Source organism: Puma concolor, chromosome B3 (genome assembly GCF_028749965.1).
Source record: "Puma concolor isolate L17-30 chromosome B3, mPumCon1.1.hap2, whole genome shotgun sequence".
In the NCBI taxonomy this organism is placed as follows: Eukaryota; Metazoa; Chordata; class Mammalia; order Carnivora; family Felidae; genus Puma; species Puma concolor.
In genome coordinates, this window is record NC_141672.1 from 116,448,200 (window position 1) to 116,473,059 (window position 24,860).

A 24,860-nucleotide genomic window follows, 5' to 3' on the forward strand; every position below is an offset into this window, starting at 1 on the left:
TATGATTTACATACAATAAAATTCATGCATTGTAAGTTTACACTTTAGTAATTTTTAGTGAATTTATAGAGTTGTGTAGCCATCATCACAATATAGACACAAAACATTTCCATCCCCCAAATCACTTAACATCTGTTTGCAGTCAATACCTACTCTTGTCCCCAGCTACAGATAATCAGTTATTTGCTTTCTGTTACTATAAAAGCGCCTTTTGTAGTTCTTTTACATAGAAATGGAATCATGTAATATATAGTCTTTTACAACCATTCCTTTTCATTTAGGGTAATATTTTTGAAATCATCCATATTGTGGCATACATCAGTATTTTGTATCTTTTTATTGCTGAATAATATCTTTTATAGAGATACACCTCATTGTGTTTACCTGTGTATCAGTGGTTGGAGACTTGGATTGTTTCTAGTTTTTGTGTATTCTGAATAATGATACTCTGAACATTCATGTATAAATCTTTGTGGGGATATTTGTTTTCATTTCTCTTGGGTAATAGATTCTAGGAGTAGAATTTCTGGGTCATATGCTAACTCTATGTTTAACTTTTTAAGAAACTAAAACTCTCTACAGGTGACATCATCTTGTATATAGAAAATCATAAGGAGTGCACAAATAAACTATTAGAACTAATAAATGAATTCAGCAAGAGTCAATATCTGTACCCAGAAATCATTTGTATTTCTGTATACTTGGCAGTGGACAATCTGAGATTAAAATTAAAATAATTTCATTTAAAAAATAATAATACTTAGTAAATTAACAAAAGAAGTGTAAAACTTATGGCCTGAAAACCATGGAACATTTTTGAAAGAAATTAAAGATATAAATAATAAACGGAGACCATTCGTATTCATCAGTTGGAAGACTTAAAGCATTCCCGCCAACCATGTATGAGGATTGCAGTTATTCGTGCCCTCACAACTTTTGTTGTACAATACTTAGTTATCCTTTTTGATTATATACATTCTGGTGAGTGTGTCGTTGTGTTTTAATGTACATTTCCCTAATGACTAATGGTGTTTGCACATTTTCATGTGTTTATTAGCAGTTCTTATGTTTTCTTTGGTGAAATGTCTAAGTCTTTTACCTACTTTTAAATTGGGTTATTTGTTGTTGTTATTGATTTATAAGAGTTCATTTTATATTCTGGTCCTTGATATGTATTCTGACTTGTATGTTCAAGTCCTTTATCAGATGCATGATTGGGAAATAATTCCTGCCAGTCTGTGGCTTTACTTGTCATTTACTTAGTTGTGTTTTTCTTTTTTTTTTTTTTTTTTAATTTTTTTTTTTTAACATTTATTTATTTTTGAGACAGAGAGAGACAGAGCATGAACAGGGGAGGGGCAGAGAGAGAGGGAGACACAGAATCTGAAACAGGCTCCAGGCTCTGAGCTGTCAGCACAGAGCCCGATGCGGGGCTGGAACTCACGGACCGCGAGATCATGACCTGAGCCGAAGTCGGCCGCTTAACCGACTGAGCCACCCAGGCGCCCCAGTTGTGTTTTTCTTAAAGTAGAGAAGTTTTTTATTTTTAATAGGATGCAATTATCAATTTTTTTCTTTCATGTCTTGTGCTTTTGTTGTCATATCTAAGAACACTTTTCTAACCCAAGTTACAAAGACTTCCTGTATTTTCTTCCAGAAGTTTTCATTCTTCCATTAAGTCTACGAGGCATTTTGATTCATTTTTGTATGTGGCATTAAGTAAGGATCTAATTTCATTACTCTGCATATGGATATATAGTTGTACTAACACCAGTTGTTGAAAGACTTTTTTCCCACACTAAAATTTTTTGACACCTTGGCCAAAAATCAATGGACCACAAACTTAGGGGTTTATTTGTGGACTCTCAGTTCTCTTCCATTGATTTATATGCCTACTAATATGCCAATACCAGACTGTCTTGATTCCTGGAGCTGTATTGTAAGTTTTGAAATGGAGTAATACAAGTTCTCCAGCCCTTTTTTCTTTTTCAGAATTGATTTGGCGATTCTAGGCCTTTTGTCTTTTCTGTTACATTTTAGGAGCAGCTTGTCTTCTTAACAATGTTGTCCTCTAACCCATGAGCATTCATTTATTTAGATTTTCTTTTCATTTAGATACTTTTGTTTTAGATGTTGTTTAATTTCTCTCAGCAATGGGTTGTAGTTTTGAGGATATAAATCTTACACTTCTTTTGTTAAGTTTATTTCTAAGTATTTTGTTCCTTTTTTGATGCTATCATGAATGAAGTTGTTTTCTTAATTCCATTTTTGGGTTGTTTATTCCTAGTTTATAGAAATAGAGTTGGTTTTTGTATATTGACTTTGTGTTCTGTGACCTTGCTAAACTTATTAATTCTAGAAGGGTTTTGTTTTGTTCTGTTTTTTTTTGGGGGGGGGGGGGCGCAAGTGAGCAAGGGGCAGAGAGAGAGAGAATCCTAAGAGGGGCAGAGAGAGACAGAGACAGAAGCATTGCTCACCTGAAGTGGGGTTCACCCAAAGCGGGGCTCATCCGAAGCAGGGCTCACCCAGAGTGGAGCTCGAGGTCACCTGATATGGGACTCAGACTCAACAACTGTGAGATCATGACCTGAGCTGAAGTCAGTTGCTTAATGACTGAACCACCCAGGCACCCTTTATTTACTTTTTCTCTTTTTCCCACCTTCCTGCACTGGCTAGAACTTTCAGTACCTGCTTAATATAAGAAATGAGAGCTGACATGTATCCAACCTTAAGGGAAAAGCATTTACTTTTTAACCATTTCATATAATTTCACTGTAGATTTTTCAGGATGAGGAACTTCTGTTCTTTGTTGAGAGTTTTTATCATGAATAGGTAGGTGTTTGATTTTGTCAGATTGCTTTTTTCTGCGTTTATTAAGGTGATCATATATTCTTTTTTGTCTCTTAATATGGCATATTACCTTGATTTTTGGATATTAAACTAGTCTGAATTCCTGTGATAAATCCTACTTGGTCAATGTATAATCCTTTTAAAATGCTACTAACTATGGTTTGCTAGTGTTTCATTAAGGGCTATTGTATCTGTGATCATGAGGGATATTGATCCCTAGTTAATTTTCCTTTGGCTTTGATATTAGAGTAATATCGGCCTCACAGAATGAGCTAGAAGTGTTTCTCTTCTGTTTTCTGAAAAAATTACGAAGGATTAGTTTTATTTCTTGTTTTAAATATAGCATTTACCGGTGAAGGCATCTGGGCTTGGACTTATCTGTGTGGGAAGATTTTTAATTACTAATTAAATGTCTTCATTTGTTTTATTTCTACCTAGATTTTGTGTTTCTTCATGAGTAGGTTTGGTAATTTTTATTTTTCCGGGAATTGTTCTGTTTCCTCTGAGTTATCTGATTTATTGACATAATTTGTTCATAATTTTACCTTATAACTTACCAATCTATAGGGTTGGTATTGTCTCTTCTTTGATTCTTGAATTAGGCAGTTTATGTCTTCTATTAATTTCTTAGTCTTGTGTCTTTTTTTTTTTTAAAGAACTTGGCTAAAATATTATTCAGTTTAATTTTTCCTAGCTTTATTGAGGTATGACTGACAAATGGTAATATATTTAAAGTGTCCAACATGATGATTTGATACATGTATACATTGTGAAAGGATTCCCACAATTGTTAACAAGTTAATTAATACACCTATCACCATACATGGGTACTTTGTGTGTATGTGTGAGAGAATGCTTAAGATCTGCACTCTTCACTAAATAGGAGATTAGGTAATTTATGGGAGACTTCTCTTCTGGTAAAAGTATTTAAATTTCCCTTTAAGCATTGCTTTAGCTGCATCCCATAATTTTTAATTTTTTGTTTTTATTTTCATTCAGTTAAAAATATTATTTAACTTTTTTGTGTGATTTCTTCTTTGACCCTTGGGTTACTTAGAAGTGGGTTGTTTGAGGGGTGCCTGGGTGGCTTAGTTGGTTAAGTGTCCGACTTCGGCTCAGGTCTTGATCTCACGGTCCGTGAGTTCAAGCCCCGCGTCGGTCTCTGTGCTGACAGCTCAGAGCCTGGAGCCTGCTTCAGATTCTGTGTCTCCCTCTCTCTCTGACCCTCCCCCATTCATGCTCTCTCTGTGTCTCAAAAATAAATAAACATTAAAAAAAAAAAGAAGTGGGTTGTTTGATTTCCAAAAATTTGGGGTTTCCCCATATTTATTTGGATTCATGTGTTTTGGGGCTCTGTTAGATGTAAATGTATTTATAATATGTTCAAAGAGGTATATAATTCAATGATAATGGTTAGAGATTTTAATAGTCTACTCTCAAAAACTGATTAAAACAATCAGAAAAAGCTAAGAGTATAGAAGATTCAAACATCCCTATCAGCCACTTTGACCTGATATTACAGAATCTTCGCACAACAACTACATAAAACATAAAACAAGTCTCAAGAAATTTTAAAAGACTGTAACCATACGAAGTATGTCTCTGACCACATCAGAATTAAGTAAGATATCCACAGTACGCCTATTCTTTGTCTGGGGCTTGCTATAGAAGCCTCAGAAGTGCCTCAGGGCACCTGGGTGGCTCAGTCGGTTGAGTGTCTGATTTGGGCTTAGGTCATGATCTCATGGTTCACGAGTTCAAGCCCCCACATCGGGTTCTCTGCTGTCAGCGCAGAGCCCGCTTTAGATCTTCTGCCCCCATCTCTCTCTGCCTCTCCCCCACTCTTATAAAATAAAATTAAAATAAAATAAAATAAAATAAAATAAAATAAAATAAAATAAAATAAAATAAAATAAAATAAAGAAGTTGTAAATCCCTCAAGCTCAGGGTTCTTCTCCTGTTACAACCTGCTGCAGGTGTAGGCATCCATCCTGGGCCTTTAAAACATTGCCTTTGTGGCACTTGAGGGGCATGGAGAACTGATGAAAACAAACAAGAAGCTCTGACCATTGCCATTGCCCTGAGTAATGAAGTTCTTTGTCTCTGATGTGAGGCTTGTGTTTTTGCCTGTGCCCATGAAACAGTAATAGGCTGTCTTGTTAGCTTAAAAGTAAGGTAAATCTCCGACACTGTATAGTTCCTGACAGTTTCCTTTAGTTCTTTGAACATATTTTTAACAGCTCCTCTGAAGTCTTTGTTAAATCTAATATCTAAGGACCCCGAGACCTTTTTATTGACTGCATTTTTTTACATTAGCCTCTGAGTGTAAGTCACACTTTGTTTCTTTGCATGTCTCTTCATTTTTTGCTGAATATTGGATATTCTGGATAGCATATTGTAGCAACTGTGGGTTCTGAGTCCTCTTCCTCCCCCCACTCCCGTTTCCCAAGCTGTTCTTGTTTCCTTAGTGTAGTTAGCTTGCCTGGACTAAATCTGTGACATCCATCTTCCCCACAATGTGTGACCACTGATGTTTCTGCTCAGCTTTTGTTCTTTATTGTTTTGTTTTTATTTTTAAGCCTGGATTTCTAGGGTAACCCTTGTGTCTGTATGGATTAGCATTTATCCAAATATCAGTCAGAAGTTGTGCTCAAATAACTCAAGCCAGTAAGCCTTCCACTCTTAGCTGATGGATCTGGGTGTGGTTTGGGCAATGCATTCAAAGTTCAGGTCATTTTTTAGCCGGCCTCAGCTTTTGCTTTCTGCGGGGCTCTCTCACTTGTGCTCTGAATACACACATAGGTTCCGCTGGCTGGGGATATGTAGGTCATCTGGACCTCTTCTTGGCTCTGCTGCATATACGCATGGCTTTCAGTCTTCCTGGATTATATGGAGAACTTCTCAAGCCTTCTTACTATTTTTTACCTCACCAAACTCCCTGTTACATCCAGCCTATCATCTGCTGTTTGCCCCCAAATCACAGTCTCAGGCTAGCAGAGACACTGGCCCTTCCTTTTCACTTGCCACCAACATTGCCACTTTAGCTGGCAGTGCTCCACATCGAGTGTGCCCCTCTGATGGCAGCAGCAGGGCCACTAGCTTCTGGGGCCTGCCGTACCCTGGTTGAACAACTACTCCCACAGAGCTGGGGAGCTTGGAACAGACCCAGGCCAGAATGGCACACACAGACTCACTGATTTTACCTGAACTGTGGTAATTTTTATGAATAAATCCTTCTTGGTTTGTTGTATGCCTTTGGCCAGTTTCCAGTTTTTGACAATTTTGTCCAGCTGTATAGCTGCTTTTGGGGAAGAGCATTTGTTGACATCCTCAAACCATCATGCTAGAAGTCTAAAGTCCCAATCTGTATCGTTCTGCCATTGATCCTGGTGTATCTTAACTGCCTATTTGATTCTCTGAGATCACGTAAGACCCTTTCCCTTACCTGCCCAGCTAGATCATGGAACGGCAGCAAAAGAACCAACTTGGGGAAAGTGGCTATAAAACACTAGGACCACAGTGGACATGGATTTTTCCCGTAGTTAACTAGGAATCATTTACAATGATCTGCCATTATTTACACTTTGATTCTGTGTATAACTGGTAAAATACATTTGCAAAGCAAATGTTTACATAGCATCATTATATTTGTATATACTTTGTAGCAGCTACAAAGATTAAAATATTTGTGTGTGTGATGAGCTTCTAGAAACACTGGTCCCCATTGCACTAACATTCTCCCTGATTTTTTCCCACTTATTCAATAAATACACATTTATTGATTATCTAAGGTATACACATGCACAACGAGTGATGCCAAGAGGAAACAGATATGGATTTCATCCTCAAGGAGCTTACAGATGAGCATGATTCATCATGAACATGAAAAATATAAGTGGGAAATGCTGGATGCCATTCAAAACGTTCAGATGTGTGCCCTAGAGTTCCATGGGCTAATTGAAATGTCCGTGTCTGACCAGTTCTTAATTATCACCCATCACTTGTAGCACCTGATCTTCCTGCTTACATTCTCCTCCTGGTTGCCTTTATATTTAGATTTTTCTGTCAGTGAAAACATGCACCTAGTGCTTCCACATACACTTTTCTTATGGATGATATTCGTGTGGTTCATACCAGCCTGGGACATGAGTGGGGAGCGTTTCCAGTTACAGACAAGGAAACTGAGATCAGAGAGACTGTGTGACTTGCCCAACTTCACGTTATTAGGACGTGACAGAGTCAAGTTTTGAATAGAAGGTCTTTGTACTTGAAATCCTGGGCTTTTTCCAGTATGCTGTACTGCCTCTCACAGTACAGATTTCCTCTCCTCTCCAGCCAGCAGGTAGTTGGGAAAAACTTAGTGGGTCAGGTCAGACTTGGAAGCAGTTTTTACTTAAGTGTATTTCTGGATAGACACAGAAATGAAGCAACAAAACAAGACTATTCAGGCTACTCTTCAAATCATTTCCCTCTAAGGGTTTTTAGTGACTTAATTTTACATAGTCAGAGAGTCAACATCTCCAGTTGCTTCTTACACATTTCTCTGGCACATGTGGGATCATTACTTTGGACACAGCATGTTCATCATTTGCCATCTCTCCCTCAGTCTCTAGTCTCTTTTAATGTTGTCATTCTCTGTGAATGACACCCCCAACCACCCATTCTCCCAAGCCTGGTTTCTCCAGGAACCTGGAGTCCTTGACTCCTTTCTTATCTTCACCCCAACATCTAATCCTGTCATTCCCATCCTACCTCATAGGGTTGTTGTGTGAATAAACTGGCACAGCATGTGAAAAAGAACTCTGAAAGCTGTGAAGGAGAGGTATTTCTTTTCTCTGAGGAAGCGCATCTATTCAAGCATCAGGGATAAGAATGAGGCCTTAGAGGCCATTCAGATGTAACGGTCTTACAATATTGACACTTGTGTCAGTGAAATGTGGACTTGTATCTTCTGTGACTGTGGCTGTGACTTCATGGTCTTACATGCTGACAGCACTCTGTTCTCTCCAAAGTACTTTCTCAGAAGGAGAGGAAAAGAGAGAGTAAGTGACATGCACAAGATGATAAAACTAGTAAGAGGTCCAGCAGGAGTAGAGCTCCTATTGGCTAAATGCAGAGGCCTCTTAAACTAGAAATCAAAGTTGATTTTTTTACACTCCATCACTTACCATCTGTGACTTAGGATGAGTGGTTTAGCCCTCTTAACTGTCAGCCTCTACATAGAAGACAGAAATAGAATTTTTCATAGAGTTGTTATAAGGATTCAGTGAGTACATGAGCCAGAGTGCCATGTAGAAATGATAGCTGTTGGATGACTTTCACCCTGCCCCACCTGAAGAGCGACGTTAGGTTGGTCTTCCTCTGTACTTTCCCTTAGAGAACTCATTCTACCTGGTGTATTTATTTGACTGCTTCACTTTAGATTCTCTGCAGTTCACAGATCTTTCCTGGAGATTGTTGACTTAACATTTCATTGAAAACCAGCTTCAGGAGTTTTCGTGTTTTCCTCTCTGCCCTTTTTCTCCTAATTTTCCCATTAAGGTTTTGACAGAATTCTGATGAACTCCTTTAGTTGAAAATTGTGAAATTATCCTTATACTTTCTGGCCCCAAGATGAAGGAGATTTTAAGTTCACTATTAGGAAAATCAGAAGTGTCCAGCAACAGAATGGGCTGCCTCAGCGAGTAATAAAGTTACCCATGACTACAAATATATGAGGCTCTTGACAAGCAGAGCTTTGACTTGCCTTCACTTCATCTGTCCCACCCAGTTCCCGAGTTCTGCAAGCCACAGAAATATATATTGCAGAGAGGGCTGTAACAAACAGATGAGCTACCTAAGTGTTGTATTTTTATGGTTTTGGAATTTTTGATTCATGTTTTTATACTACTGTAGTTAAGTGAATTGATGAAGATAGCAGGTGAACTATTTGTGAAGTGAGGAAAGTTGTCGAACTTCCCTGGGGATTGCCAAATTACAGAGAGCAGAGTTTAATGTTAGTCTGAAGTTAAAGAGGTGGCTCTTGAATCTCCTGCAGAGCCGAAGACCCACAGCTGTGCCTCAAGGCTGGCGGTAGCCTGGGCCTGTGCTGAGAGCACCTACACTCCTCCATACTGCACATGTTATTCCATGTTTGATAAAGTAGCTAAAAATACTGAGGTTTTATCAGTAGATGAGACTTTTATGTGAAAGGTTTGACAGGTGATGCATGCTGCTTTCAGGATTAAAAAAAAATTACTTGGTCACTGCTGTGTCCTTCTGTGAGATGTTTTATCCTCAGCCGTCACCTTCCCTGTCCCTTACCCACAACCATTATAGTGACCAAAAAGTCTGCTTGCTCTACAGTGATGTGTCTTGAATAGTGCCCATTAGTTTTCAGTAGTTACCCCTGGCCTGCATGTTAGCCTTCAGTTTAATGGCCTTTTTTATGTTCATTCATTTTATTTTATTTCCCATCGTGGTTTTGTTTATTTCTTTTTTGTTTTTTGTTTTTCTGTTCTCTTTTTTAAAACCGTCGTGGTTTGCCCTTCATATTCCCCAATGTTTGCACATGACAAGATGTTGCCATCCCAACATTACCTCCCACTTCACTGACCAGTGCCACTACTGACCATCTAGCACCAGCCACAACGGGACCACTGCCTTCAGCTCCTCGGGATGTCGTGGCCTCGCTGGTCTCTACCCGCTTCATCAAATTGACATGGCGGACACCTGCATCAGATCCTCATGGGGACAACCTTACCTATTCTGTCTTCTACACCAAGGAAGGGATTGTTAGGTAAGTGTCTGTATGTCTGGAGCCAGTGGTTGCATCTTGGTCTACCCCAGGCCAGTCATGCTCACCCTGGCTCTTTGTTGTGCAGAATCTGTACCAATTTTCAGTCCAGAAAATATGACCACCAAGATGCATATTTCCCAATTTTAGGTCATTAAAACTTATCCCAAATAGAGTCAAGTCCTGGTATTCTTTCCTGCCTCCCTGGAATGACTTGGGGAGAAAGTAGATAGAGCTTTTTAGGTAGAAGTATTAAAATGTAATGAGGGCTGTTCTTTTTTCATAAGATTCAGTCAGCACAGCCTATAGGATGTGGCTTACTTAGAACATTCAGATTCTAGAAATTAAGGTAGACTTAATTTACGGAAGTAATCATAAATGAGTATTTGCCTGCACCCTTATGTGGATGTGGACTGCCCAGCTCTAGGGGGTCTCCTTGATGATACAAGAGTAATTAGTAGCTAATTTTCCTAAAAAACAGCACTTCCATTAAATTTCTCTCCATCTCCACCTCTTTTAGGAGCTCATGTTGCTTCTCCATTGCTTATGGGAGATTTTCCAGAATCCCCAGGCCACTTTACCCAGAGTCCAGCTTTATTTTATCTGTCCAGCCTTACTTGCCTCACCTCACAGTTTAATTCACTTTCTAATGAAACCAGTCCAGTTCCTATCATACACTGCCTTTCTTCAAGTGCGTTCTCTTCTGTTACTTCCCCCTTTCCCAACTGAAGCTGAAGTTAGTGAATCCTTTGTGGCCCAGATTAAGCCCCATGAAGTCCTCATGCATTTTTCTCCACTTTTTCGCATAGTCTTTCTCTTATATGCATTTCTGCCACTAATATTGCACTTAATTATGACAACATAGGATCTTATACTGCCATAAATTGTTACTCTTCTATTTTATGTATATTTGTGTTGTTTTCCCAACCAAATTATAAAAACTTTCGGAAGAACCAAGCCGCATGCTGTGTATTCTTAGCCTTGTCAAGTAGATTTCTTTATTCATATCAAAATAAGAAAGCTGAAATCACTGTTTGGGCTAGGGCCCTCACAGATGAAATAAAGCTTGTGTTTCTACCAGGGTGCTTACATCTGGTACATATTGTATTTAATAACTAGACTGTCAAGTTCCACAAATACAGGAACCTAAATCATAATCCCTTGATTTAATACTTTTGAGAAGTCCGAGTGACCTAATTTGAGCCAGTTGGAGATAGATAGAGCTTTGAGATAGATGGAGCTTCTGCTAGAATGATGTTTATCTGAACACTGTACCAGATGTTTTGGGCATTGCAAAGATAAAGAAACATGGTTCTAGACACAAAAAGGCAAGACGTTACTACCGAATGGCTTGTGTTAGAATGCCTCCAATGGTCTTTCACATCTCCTTGCTAATTTCATGATATTTCACAAAAGAAAAAACCATTTAGTAATTCCTCAGAATAACAAACTTCTTTCCATTATAGGTCCTTTGTCTCTGCTGTTCCTTCTACCAGAAATGCATTTCCCTCACAAACAACTGTTTCTGGCTTCTTACCAGTCATCTTCAGATGACACCTTCGTAGGCCTTCCGTGAATACTCACCCGGCTTAGCCCCCACTCCAACCCTATCACACAGTGATGTTCTGGGGCCAGCTTGTTTCCAAGCCTGTTGTTAAATTTTCAGGAAATTTTGTAAACCCATGACAACTTGGTAGCTCAAAATGGGGTGTGGCATGAGTATTTACTGAGACAAGTGCTACAAACCAGAGCTAGTTATTAAACGTTGACCACAACACCACTGCTGTCACATCATCCTGTTTTGTCTTTCTGCTTTTGTTTCCAGAACACGGAACACTCTGAAATTTTCTCTCTTTATTAACCAATTTCTGGTGTCTGTCATATCAGTAGAATATCACCAGCACCTGGAACAGGGCCTGGCATATAATTGCAGTAAATAAATACTTGTCCAGGGAATAAATTCATTTCAGTCAATGGAGAGGTAACAGCTTATTCAAGAAGTCATGTTGGGATAATTGACTCCATTTGGTGAAAAGAATGGAAGTTCTACAGCTCTGTCTTATATCATGTATGACAATAAGTTATAGATAGATGAAGAGATTTTAAAGCTTATAAATGTATTAGAAGAAAATACAACTGCTTTATCATTTGAGTGTGAAAGGCCTTTTAAAGGAAGACAGGAAATCCAGAAGCCACAACAGGAGAGATATACAAAGCTTATTATACAACAATGTAAAATTCCATGTGATAAAACATCATAAACAAAATCAAACCATGAAGTGATAAGCTGGGGAAAAATTGGTAACAGTTATAAGAAAATAATATTGCCATCCAGTCTATATAAAGAGCTCCTATAAGTCATAACTAAAAGATACTCCAAGAGGCAAATGGTACAAGTGGATGATTAACAGAAGTTAATGGAAAGCCTGTTAAAATTAAAAAAGGTTTTGCCATCACTTGTGGTCTTGGAGATACAATGTAATAATACAAAAAGTGAAACCATTTTTCACTTAACAAAGTTGGCAAAGATTTAAATTGATAATATCTAGTGTTAAGCAAGTTAAATGCTGGGAAGAAATCCACTCTAGGCTTTTGGTGGCAATATAAGAGTAGCCTTTGGAGAAAGTGGTTTGGCAGAATTATTTTTTTACTCTCTTTAATGCATATACCTGTCAGCCCAACAGTTACACTTCTGGGTGTTCTATAGATAACTGGTATGCATAGGGTACTCATAAAAATGTTTATTGTAGCATTGTTTGTAAGAATGAAAAGAGGAATGAAAGTAAATGCCCATTCGTGGAGAAATGAGCACATAATTAATATATGTATATCCACATGAAATGTGATATAGGAATTTTTAAATGATGTGTCTATATATTTTGATGTGTATGTAAATGCTTAGAACAGTGATTCTCAAACAGGCAGTTTGCCCATCCCTTGGGAGACATTCGGCAATGTCTGGTGACATTTTTGGTTATTACAACTGAGATGAGGGAGGATGCTTACTGATGTCCAATGAGTAGAAGCCACAGATGCTGATAAACGTCCTGCAATGTGCAGGACAGTCCCTTACAACAAAGAATTATCCTGCCCAGCAGCTCGCTAGTGCCAAGATTGAGAAAAGCTGACATGGAGAGATCTGGTAAGATACAGGTCAGTCCATGCCACAGTTAGATGTCAGGGAAGGACATGCTTTGAGGAGAGAGAAAAACTGGGACTTCCAGATTTTTTTTTTTAACTATATATACTTTTGTTTTTAATGAGAATCTGTCACTTCAATTTAAAATTAAATTGTCAGGCAGGAAGACAAGGCAAGTATATATAAAGGAAGAAGAGATGCAAGGAGGATCCAACTTAATGTGTCTGTCTGGTGTTTGAAGGATGGGAAAGTAAGAAAGCTGGGTTAAGTGGCCCAGAGTTTTGGTAGGAATTAGTAAGAGATTATAATAAAGTGGAAGTTTGGAGCCAGATGTCATAATGCCAGTAAGAATTTGGACACAGTCAGTTAAGAAGGGACCATTTTAGACTCCTGAGCAAGTGTGCACTGTGATTTTATTAGCTTTTCTTAGTAGTTTATGAGCACTGCATAGAAGAGGAGAAGAAATAGTCAGCGAGACAAATCAGGTAGTTAACCTAGTCGTGCGGTAGGTATGGCCTGGACGAAAGGGAGAGCCGTGACTTGGAGTGGACAGAATAAATATGGGGAATATTTCAAAGGAAGGTTCTTAGAGACTAATTTTTTTGTCACTTCATTTGTGAATGAAGCGTATGATTTCTGAATATAAGCAATGAAGGAGTAGAAAGAACACTAAGTCAGAAGACTAGATCCTGCTCACTTGTTTTATAAATAGAATTTATTTGACCTTTATAAGCTTAACTTTTCCCATCTGAAAAACGAGGGTCATAACTTTTCTTCATAGACTTATAATCAGAATGCAGTGTGAGGATGTATGCCACTACCCGAATTTACAAAGCCTTCCACTTCCTGCATTTGAAAAATCAACCACCAGGTGGCAGTATGTGTCTTGGTCATATATTGGTCATGTGTATTGGGTGCCAGAGTTTCTTGAGATTTCAAAGGGTCCTTCCTCTGCGTTTTCATCTAGGAAATGTTCACCTTTTTTTCCCCCCCAATGCCTTTAGTGTAATAGAAGTGCATTTCTGATACTAGGGACTAAATGGAAAAAAAAAACAGAGTGAGTTATTCCAAAATTAATAGCATTTCAGAGATGGACGAAACCTTAGCTATAAGTTGAGCCCAGGAGTTGGCAAGGCAGGAAGACAAGGCAAGTATATTGGACCTTGGACCAAATCAGCCTTGTTATTTTTATGACCCAGGAGCTAAGAATATTTTTACATTTTCAAATGGCTACATTCTAATAGGTTATATAAGTAACTACATAATATTTTCCATTTTGTCTGTAAATATTTGCTTTCTGGCTCAGAAGGAATTAATGATTGGCCTACAGTCCCCCAGAAAGCTAGTAGCTTGCCAAAAGTAGAATTGAAGCTCTTATCGCCTAGCCCAGCACTGTCTTAATATAAAAAATACCTTTGTCTTTCTCCCTTGATTCTTTGCTAACACATTCTAACCTAAGTTCCATTGTAATGTCACACATTTATGAGAATTGTACTTTGTAACTCACCCTGGATCTTGTCCTCAAGTCAAAAGTTTTTTCTAGACAGACACATGGTTCTGGGACCTCAAACCAATCTGGTGTTACAAGCTTTTGCAGGTACATGCTGGGTATTTATTTCATCTGAAGGAATCATACCTATTACTGATTTTTTAAATTGTAATGCTTCTATAGAAATTTATTCCAGATTTTTAGCTCTCTTCACTCATTTCTCTTGTTTTTTTCCCTTTCACATAGGAATGAACAAAAAATATACACGTTATTATTACTATACAAAGGTTTACATACAGAAGGTAAATTTCCGTTCGTGCATCTGCACGCGTTTGTGAGTGCTGCAGTATGAGCATTCTGCTCAGTTCTTATGTAATATGTGAATGTGAATGAGACACTCACTTCAACTTAAAGTAAAATGGTGCCTCCCCCAACTGTCTTTCCCAAGATAGTCTCAGCTTTTTGTACAGTTAACTTTTTGTTTGAACTTTTATGTACAGAGTGAGCAGAACAGACCACCTGTGCTCTCACAGGGAGCTTTTTTTTGGTGAAGTGTAAAATACCAGACAGCAATCATTTGTGATCAGACCAAAGGTCAGAAACTTCAAAGTGTAAGAAATCAGCTCATATCCTCCATTTAAATGTTGTGATTTGGAGGGTTAGCTGAAGAGAAAACTACCTGTATGTACCTCAGGTATCTTAGAGCAGTAACTGTTCCCAGAGTGCTCTTCTCCAGTGGACCTACCTGCTCATATAGAGACAGACACTCTATAAGTATGATGTGGGTACTGTTTGTTTGTTTGTTTGTTTTAAATTAAAATGAGGTAGTTTTAAAAAGTATAGAAAGCTATTGAAAAACACAAATATCTGAAATGTAAATGTTCACATACAATCAGGCCAATTGACATATGGTCATGTAGAACTAAATTAATTTTAATCAGTGATTTCAGAGAAAATTACCAATATTTTAAAGTAAGAATTTTAATTCAATAGATTATATGGTTTCAAGTAATTTCTTCCACAGAGTAGTTTTGGGCCTTTTTTATTACTGTCAGGATAGATACAGAGCTCTCCTTACATGATCGGTGATCCATAAAGGCCAGCTATTTGTCTAATACAGTGAATGAATACTTCAATATTTGTTGAAAACGCTTGTGTCGTATGAATTAGTTTTTATTATAGTACATACAGTAGGCTGAGCATAATTATGGACCCAAGTGTGGACACACAGACCCTGAGGATAGAGAAAACAAATAACTGCTTTTATGTTTTCAGTTCATAGCACCAGACCACTGGATTCATTTGTCCTGTTTGTCATAAAATTTGTCAAATATTTCAAATCAGTTTGGAAATCATTCAAAAAGGGTATTTGTTTTTTTTTTAATATTTTTTTTTATTTAACGTTATTCATTTTTCAGAGATGGAGAGAGATAGAGTGTGAGCAGGGGAGGGGCAGAGAGAGAGAGGGAGACACAGAATCCAAAGCAGGCTCCAGGCTCTGAGCTGTCAGCACAGAGCCCGATGTGGGGCTCGAACCTATGGACCGTGAGATCGTGACCTGAGCTGAAGTCAGAGGTTAACCAACTGAACCACTCAAGCGCCCCAAGAGTATTTGTTTTAACAAATAAATTATAAAAATCAGTATCAGGATTGGCTTATTTTAAAAATTGGATACTTAGGATTCATTTAAATGTTTAATGTTCCCAACTTTAAAAGTGTTAATCTCTAGTTTTCTTTTTATTGGGTCTTTTATCCAAAATATACACAGACTTCCTTGATATTTTTTGATAATTGGGTCATACCTGTAATCAGCTTCTGTTTGTCTCCCTGGAAATCACTCTTTAAAAACTTAATGATTCCTAAAACCTGCAAAATTGATGACCAGCTGTCCCATTTGAAATGGCAGTGAGAAGATCCTTGTCTGTGCCTTCTCTGAAAGGAAGTTGTGGTTATGACCTGCAAAGTCAGTCATGTTTAAGCAAAATGTCAGTAAGTTATCAGGCACGTGTGATATTGTTCTTTGCCAGTGTCTGTATTCTGTGCCCTGTTCCACCCCAAAGGTTTGCTTTTTTGAGAGTTCATTTGACTTCAATTAAGATTTTGATGTGGTATTATATCTATAGGACTTGCAGTGAAAATGAAACCGCACATTCTAGAAGTATTCTTAATCAATGCTGTTTCTTTCCAAACCCCTCTTTGTCTAAAGGGAACGTGTTGAGAATACCAGTCGCCCAGGAGAAATGCAGGTGACCATTCAAAACCTAATGCCAGCCACTGTGTACATCTTTAGAGTTATGGCTCAAAATAAACATGGCTCCGGAGAAAGTTCAGCTCCACTCCGAGTAGAAACACAGCCTGAGGGTGAGTCTTCCACCTGTCTGTTGGCCATACCTGTAGGTAGACTTATAGCAAGGTCTGTCTTCTGTGTAGCCTTGTGGAAAGTACCAGTTCCTTGCCATCAAGGACTTGTGAATTAGGGCAGATAAAATTAATTCCCATCAAACAGTAGCAGGTGGTGTAAGGCAATATGATTCTGCCGATACACAGTCCAATTTTATTGATCCTGTAAGACCTACCTCAGATGTCTTCTAGCGTCTTTCCTCTGATCCTTTCTACCTAATATTGTACCTCTATTATTCTAAGGAAAGTAGGCAGCACAATCTTTTGGTCAAGAAGTTTGATTAGAAGAAAGAGGTGAAATAAGAATGTAGGTGGAAGGGGAACCTGATTCTCTTGAGGGTATTTGAGGGATGGAAAGCGAGTATAACATGTTTTGGCAAAAGACAAGTTAGCAGAAAGAGACTTACACTTCATTTGGAGGTGTTCAGCCTGCGGCGGGCGAAGGTGTAAGTGTTGGAGTCAGTCCTCAGAAAATATTTCACATGTTTAGCTGAATAAACCATCTGAAAATGTTTTCCATTTATTATGCCACTGTGCAGGTTAAATGGAAGAATTTCTTAGTGCCTTTTAAGGATAATATTTGCTTATGTTTACCCAGTGAATATATTGAAAGTGATTTCAAGGGAATTGGGGGACTGTTTTGTTTTCCTTTTCCTTTGATAAGTTAGAGGAAAGTTTTCCGTAGCAGGAGAAGTGTGACAAATCCCACCTGTCAGGCTGCACAAAAGGATGCTCTTAACATTAAATGAATAACATGATTTATGGCTAAATAAAGAAACAACTGTCAGAATAACCACATTTAGGTTTCTCTACTTTGGTAGCAAAACTGTCAAACTGTGGTGCTGTTATTTAAGAAATCCAATTTGTTTTACATTTTGCTAGTTTTTTCCCCTTCTCCTAAAATCTAATGGATTCTGTTGCAGAAACACTAGCACCAGAGAAATTGTTTTCAAATATAGAATGTCTACCAAAGTGTAGGTGTAGGCAACTTCCAGAATTTGTGTATAAATTGGAACTGGAACCTATCAGACAAAAAGAATATAGTAAAAAGGTATGGGAACTGTTGTAGGAGGTAGAGATGGACAATCGGGACTAACCATCCCACAGAGGGTGTTGTAATAATCTCCTAACTGGTCTCCTTGAGTCCAGGTGTTAGAATCAGAAAGTGTGCAACTCCTGGCCCCACTGCTCACTAACTTTCCCATCATTTAAGAATGATTCTTAACCTCAACCTCATGTGTAAATAGGGATGACAGTAGTATCCCTCTCATGTGAGTTAGTACGAGGATTAAATAAGACATAATTGAAATTTATGTAAAGCGTAAAGCACTTTAAGCCGGACTGATTATAAGCATTCAGTAAATGGTAGCTATTTTTAAAATCATTATTCTTTTATCTAGTCTTATTCCCATACTTTTTTCTTCCATGCATGTGTTCACATGTCCTTTCTAAATACAGATCTGATCATGTCATGTCATGTTCCTGCTCATAATTTTTCAGTAATTACCTAACACCTACAAGAGATAATTCAGACTCCACAGCAGCACATTAGAAGCTCTTTGGCTCGTGTCCTCCTTTTAAACATTCTCCCTCCCACGTTTATTCAGTATTCAGCCTGAACCACATTACACTGTCTTCTCACGTATCATCCCCATTGACTGGAATAATTTTCCCCTTGGTGTCTGAGAAAGCTGTTCCTTCTTGCTTCCCAGAAGTCTTCCCCAGTCCTTCCCTTGCCTCCCCACCCCCTCCCAAAGCAAAGTGTGTATTCTCTTTATGTTTTTGTTACAGTCACGAAATCTGTTAGCATTTGTCACATTATTTGTAACACTTATATGTCTGACTTCCCTCTAGACTGGGAATTCTTTGCGGGCAGGCACCCTGTCCATCATCATTTCCCCAGTTCCTGGTAAAAAAAAGGCGCTCTCTCTTTTTTTTTTTTTCTTATTAAGTTTTTTACTTTAATCCCAGTATAACTAACATACTTATATTAGTTTCAGGTGTACAATACAGTGATTCAGCAGTTCTGTACATTACTCAGTACTCATCATGATAAGTGTGCTCTTAATCTCCAGAAGGCTCTCTTTTTGTGATGGCTGTTTTTGTGTGCTACAGTCCTACTGAAAAATTAGGACTTTATAAACCACAGGAAAAATTCTGCAATGTTTATTTTTTTCATTGAATACATTTGAGATACCTCACAGATCATTTTTGGTTATAATTTGAGTCATAAACAGGGCAATGCATTTAATTATATATTATCCTAAAGCCACTTCCATCAAAACGTTTTCTCAGTTTTTATTGTTTTTAAAAACATGGCCAAAATGACATTACTGCTGAGAATGGTTATTGAGGAGTATATTAAATTTCACTCATATCTCACTGTCTCAAAATTTTCCTTCTAGTTCAGCTTCCCGGCCCAGCACCTAACATCCGAGCACATGCAGCTTCACCTACGTCCATCACTGTCACCTGGGAAACACCTCTGTCTGGCAATGGGGAAATTCAGAATTACAAATTGTACTACATGGAAAAAGGGACTGATAAAGAACAGGTATAAGATGAAGCCATTTTTTCATCCATTGATTGGAATAGTGGAGTTGAAATATATTTCCGAAACTCAATACTTGCTTGTCTAGAAATCTGAGAATAAAAAAGATGTATATAGGAAATGAAAAGTCAGCAGACTCTATTTCTTTGTACCAAGTTTTATTCTGTATTTTTTATCAGCAAGGGTCACTAAACAACAAGCAGTATTTCCCAGTAAATTGCCAGTGTTTATGATTATTCCACTTCATTAAGTAGCATTCTGTAAAAGAGATAAAAATCTGCATTGTATCAAATATAGAATTTGTATAGCTCATTATTTCACAGCATGTCTTTTGGCTTGAGTTGTATCCATGGAAATTGTTTTATTTTATTCAAGGATGTTGACGTTTCAAGTCACTCCCATACTGTTAATGGGTTGAAAAAATACACAGAGTATAGTTTCCGAGTGGTGGCTTACAACAAACATGGTCCTGGAGTCTCCACACAAGATGTTGCTGTTCGAACGTTGTCAGATGGTGAGTCTTTCTTCCTTTGGAACACGTGCCGTGCTTGGGGGCCCTGGTGGCCTAGTAGCAAGGTCATGGGCTTTGATGATAAGAAGATTCAGTTCAAACCCAGTTCTACCCCTTTTCTGGACTTCAGTCACTTAACATGTCTAAGCATGCTTCCTTACGTGTAAAATGTAGATAATACCAACTTCATTGGTTTGCTGTAAAGATTTACTGAGAGAGTACAGAACATGTAGTGCCTGGTACTAAATAGTTTCTCGTGTTTTTATTTTTGTGTAAGTAAATGGTGTTGCTTGTTCGTAACACAGACCATTCCAGGACCGATGGAAGGCTGGCTTTCTTGACTTAGCAATCATATTTGTGTTCTGAATGGCTCTTTTTAATTCTGAGTATTTTGTGACAGTTTCATTTCTGTCTGCATTTTGAAGCTAACTTACATTCGTATAACCATGACCTGGAGCAGTATTTTTCAAACTACAGCCTGCCAAGGGCATTGAGTAGGTTAAGACCAGCATTTTTAAAAAAATATTTTTATAATAGAACAGAAGATCATGGCATTTATTACAATTAATAAGTATATGATGTATTGTTTTCTGAAAGTCAGCAATATTTTTTAAGAGTCTGGGCCAGTTTGTTTATTTATAGAATTTTCCTTAGTTTGGATGTGTCTAACAGGAAAATTCTACCAAAAAAAAAAACAAACTAAACTGGCCTGAATTATTTTTGTTTATTTATTTAATTTAAAAAAAATTTTTTTTAAGTTTATTTATTTTTGAGACAGAGAGAGACAGAACATGAGCAGAAAAGGGTAGAGAGAGAGAGGGAGACACAGAATCCTAGGCAGGCTCCAGGCTCTGAGCTGTCAACACAGAGCCCAATACAGGGCTCGAACTCACAAGCTGTGAGATCATGAGATCATGACCTGAGCTGAAATCGGATGCCCAAGCAACTGAGCCACCCAGGCACCCCTGGCCTGAATTCTTAAAAAATATGAGTCTCATGAAAGAAAAGGTGGGGGAGGACAATTAAAAAAAGTATACAGACTATTCAGAGAAAAAAATGGGGAGTATCATGGGACACCTGGGTGGCTCAGTCAGTTAAGTGTCTGACTTCAGCTCAGGTCTTCATCTCCCAGTTTGTGAGTTTGAGCCCCGCGTCCGGCTCTGTGCTGATAGCTCAGAACCTGGAGCCTGCTTTGGATTCTGTGTCTCCCTCTCTTTCTCTGCTCCTCCCCCACTTTCTTTCTTTCTGTCTCTTTCTCTCTCTGTGTCTTTCTCTGTGTCTCTCCAAAAATAAATAGATGTTAAAAATGGGTGAGGGGGGTGCCTGGGTGGCTCAGTCAGTTAAGCGTACAACTTCGGCTCAGGTCATGATCTCGCGGTTTGTGAGTTCAAGCCCCTTGTAGGGCCCGTGCTGACAGCTCAGAGCCTGGAGCCTGCTTCGGATTCTGTGTCTTCCTCTCTCTCTGCCCTTCCCCTGCTCATGCTCTGTCTTTCTGTCTCTCAATAATAAATAAGTGTTAAAAAAAATTTTTTTTAAATGGGGAATATCCTACTGTAATCTAGGTTAAAGAAGAATAAAGACATGAAATAAAAAACGTGTATTATCTTCAACTGGCTTCCAGATCTGGGAGTAAAATTAGCTATAAAGGGGGGTGTCTGGATGGCTCAGTTGGTTAAGCATCTGACTTTGGCTCAGGTCATGATCTCACGGTTTGTGAGTTCGAGCCCCACATTAGGCTTCTGTGCTGACATCTTAGAGCCTGGAGCCTGCTGTGTGTCTCCCTCTCTCTCTGCCCCTCCCCTGCTCACACTCTGTCTCTCTCAAAAATAAACATTAAAAAAATTAGCTATAAAGAATAATATTGGTACAATTAGTTAATGTTAGGTAGGCAATTTTAAATATTAGATATGTTACATAATTTTTTAATTTATTTTTTTAATATTTAAAAAAATTTTAATTACAGTGTAGTTAACATACAGTGTTGTATTAGTTTTGGGTGTACAATATAGTGATTCAGTGATTCCATACACATTGCTCAACACTCATCATGATAAGTGTACCCTTAATCTCCTTCACCTATTTCACCTATTCCCACACTCAACTCCCCTCTGTAACCGGAATTTTGTTCTCTGTAGTTAAGAGTCTAGGTTTTTTGTTGTTATTGTTTTGGGGATTTTTTTTTTTTTTGGTTTGTCTCTTGTTTTCTTCATTTGTTTGGTTTCTTAAATTCCACACATGAGTGAAATCCTATGGTATTTGTCTTTCTCTGACTGACAGACTTCACTTAGCATTATACTCTCTAGCTCCATCCATGTTGTTGCAAATGACAAGACTTCATTCTTTTTCATGGCTGAGTAATATTCCATTTTGTGGGTGGGTGGTTGTGTATACATACTGCATTTTTATCCATTCATCTATATATGAACACTTGGTATGCTTCCATTGTTTTGCTATTGCAAATAATGCTGCAATAAACATAGGGGTACGTTTATCTTTTCGAATTAGTGTTTTTGTATTCTTTGGGTAAATATCCGGTAGTGAAGTTACTGGGTCATACGGTAATTCTATTTTGAACTTTTTGAGGAACCTCCATACTGTTTTCCAGAATGGCAGCACCAGTTTGCATTTCCATCAGCATCGCAAGAGGGTTCCTTTTCTCCACATCTTGCCTACGCTTGTTGTTGTGGTTTTGATTTCAGCCATTCTGACAGGTGTGAGGTGATATCTCATTGTGGTTTTGATTTGCATTTCCCTGATGATGAGTGATGTTGAGTATCTATTCATGTATCTGCTGGCCATCTATATGTCTTTTTTGGAGAAATGTCTTTTCATATCTCCTGCCCATTTCTTAATTGGGTTATTTGGTTTTTTGGTTTTGAGTTATATAAATTCCTTATGTATTTTGAATACTAACCCTTTATCAGATATGCCATTTGCAAATATCTTTTCCCATTCAGTAAATTGTTTTTTAGTTTTGTTGATTATTTCCTTTGCTGTGCAGAAGTTTTCATTTTGAAGTAGTCAAATAGTTTATTTTGCTTTTGTTTCCCTTGCCTCAGGAGACAACATTTTTCTAGAAAAATGTTGCTGTGCCTGATACTAGAGATTACTGCCTATGTTCTCTTCTAGGATTTTTACGGTTTCAGGTCTCACCTTTAGGTCTTTAAGCCATTTTGAGCTTTTTTTTGTGTGTATGGTGTAAGAAAATGGTCCACTTTCATTCTTTTGCATATAGCTCTCCAGTTTTCCCAGCAACATTTGTTGAAAAGGCTGTCTTGGGGCGCCTGGGTGGCGCAGTCGGTTAAGCGTCCGACTTCAGCCAGGTCACGATCTCGCGGTCCGTGAGTTCGAGCCCCGCGTCGGGCTCTGGGCTGATGGCTCGGAGCCTGGAGCCTGTTTCCGATTCTGTGTCTCCCTCTCTCTCTGCTCCTCCCCCGTTCATGCTCTGTCTCTCTCTGTCTCAAAAAATAAATAAACGTTGAAAAAAAAAAATTAAAAAAAAAAAAGAAAAGGCTGTCTTTTTCCCATTGAGTATTTTTGCCTCCTTTGTTGAAGATTAATTGACCATATAATTGTTGGTTTCGTTTTGGGATCTCTGTTCTGTAGATCTGTGTGTCTGTTTCTGTGCCAATATGATACTGTTTTGATTACTGCAGGTTTGTAGGTTAATTTGAAATCTGGGATTGGATACTTTGGTTTTTCAGGATTGCTTTGGCTATTCAGAGTCTTTTGTGTTCTACACCAATTTTAGGATTATTTATTCTAGTTTTGTGAAAAATGATGTCTGTATTTTGATAGGGATTGCATTAAATTTGTAGGTTGCTTTGGGTAGGATAGACATTTTAACAATATTTATTGTTCAGTCCATGAACACAGAATATCTTTCCATTTGTTTGTGTTGTCTTCAATTTCTGTCATCCATGTTTTGTAGTTTTCAGAGTACAGGTCTTTCACCTCCTTGGTTAAGTTTATTCCTAGGTATTTCATTGTTTTTGGTACAGTTGTAGTTGGGTGGGATTGTTTTCTTAATTTATCTTTTTGCAACTTTATTACTAGCATATAGAAATGCAACTGATGTCTAGATAATATTTTTGGGTTAAGATGAAATGTTCTGAATGTGATTGTTTTATTATAGTTTTGTTGGAGAACATCCTTGTTCTTAGGAGGTACGTACTATATAGTATTTAGGAGCGAAGTATGATGATGACTGCAGCTGTTCCTCAGATGATTCAGAAACAGTACGTAGATATATAAATATGCAAGTATAAATATAATGAGAGAAATAAAGCAGATGTGCCAGAACATTAACAATTTGTGAATCCAAGAAAAGAATATGTAGAGATCAATATCTTATTCTTGCCGCTCTTTTCTGTGTGCTTGGCATTTTTTCAGGATAAAAAGTTGGGAAATATAAATACAAATTATAGTTTGGTTAGCCAACTACATAAGCCATTTGGTCAGGACTTTTGAGAAAAATTGAGAGAAAAAATGTTTACTGTAGGCTTTTAAACTTACACATGAACCAGTTACAATGCACTCATTGGAACGCTGACTACAGTGCCTGTCATGGGAACTGAATGTGTCTGAGCATGGTGGTTAAGGGCAGCACTGTGGATTAAGACCATTCTTTCCCTACATTAGCGAAACAAGTAACTCGGTCAGGTTCACTGCCCTGAACCTCATCTATAGCTTTCTCATCTATACCATGGGAATGATTATAGAAACTACTTTGTAGGATTGTTGTAAGGATTAACTACCTGCCATGTAGGAGCAGGCAGCAAATCTTAGTCATGATGATGAAGAAGATGAAGACACCAGCAACAGCTATGTTGGCTGCCTCTGCAACTAAGTCAGGGGTTCTTAGCCAGGAGATGATTGGAACCATTCATAGACTTTTTTCAAAACGCACTGGAGTCCTACTCGAGGCCTTCTCTGTCTAAATCTCTGGGTTGAGGCCTGATGTACTGTGTTTAGCACAGGATACAACATTGAGCAAGAAATAGTGTCTGTCCTCCAGAAGCATATAGAGCAGTGGGCACTGAGTCATATATCTGGTCACCAAATGTCAGAGAAAGGGAGACAGAAGTTTCCATGGATGGATTAGGAGAAAATGAGCTAAAGTCAGCGTTTTGTGAGTGAAGAGGA

At 38.1% G+C, this 24,860-nt stretch overlaps 1 protein-coding gene across 9 annotated transcripts in view; it reads left to right on the plus strand.

Annotated features, from left to right (window-relative positions):
* NEO1 (neogenin 1) overlaps nucleotides 1-24,860 on the plus strand; it is a 243,552-nt gene that overhangs the window by 172,594 nt on the left and 46,098 nt on the right. For 6 of the 9 annotated variants that reach the window (XM_086711172.1, XM_086711179.1, XM_086711171.1 and 3 more), the window contains 4 exons: nucleotides 9,409-9,628; nucleotides 16,460-16,614; nucleotides 19,059-19,207; nucleotides 19,580-19,718. In XM_086711172.1, coding sequence (XP_086567298.1) covers nucleotides 9,409-9,628; nucleotides 16,460-16,614; nucleotides 19,059-19,207; nucleotides 19,580-19,718 — 663 coding nt within the window. The remainder of the gene's footprint in view (nucleotides 1-9,408; nucleotides 9,629-16,459; nucleotides 16,615-19,058; nucleotides 19,208-19,579; nucleotides 19,719-24,860) is intronic. The other 3 variants (XM_086711180.1, XM_086711176.1, XM_086711178.1) reach the window with 1 other exon arrangement.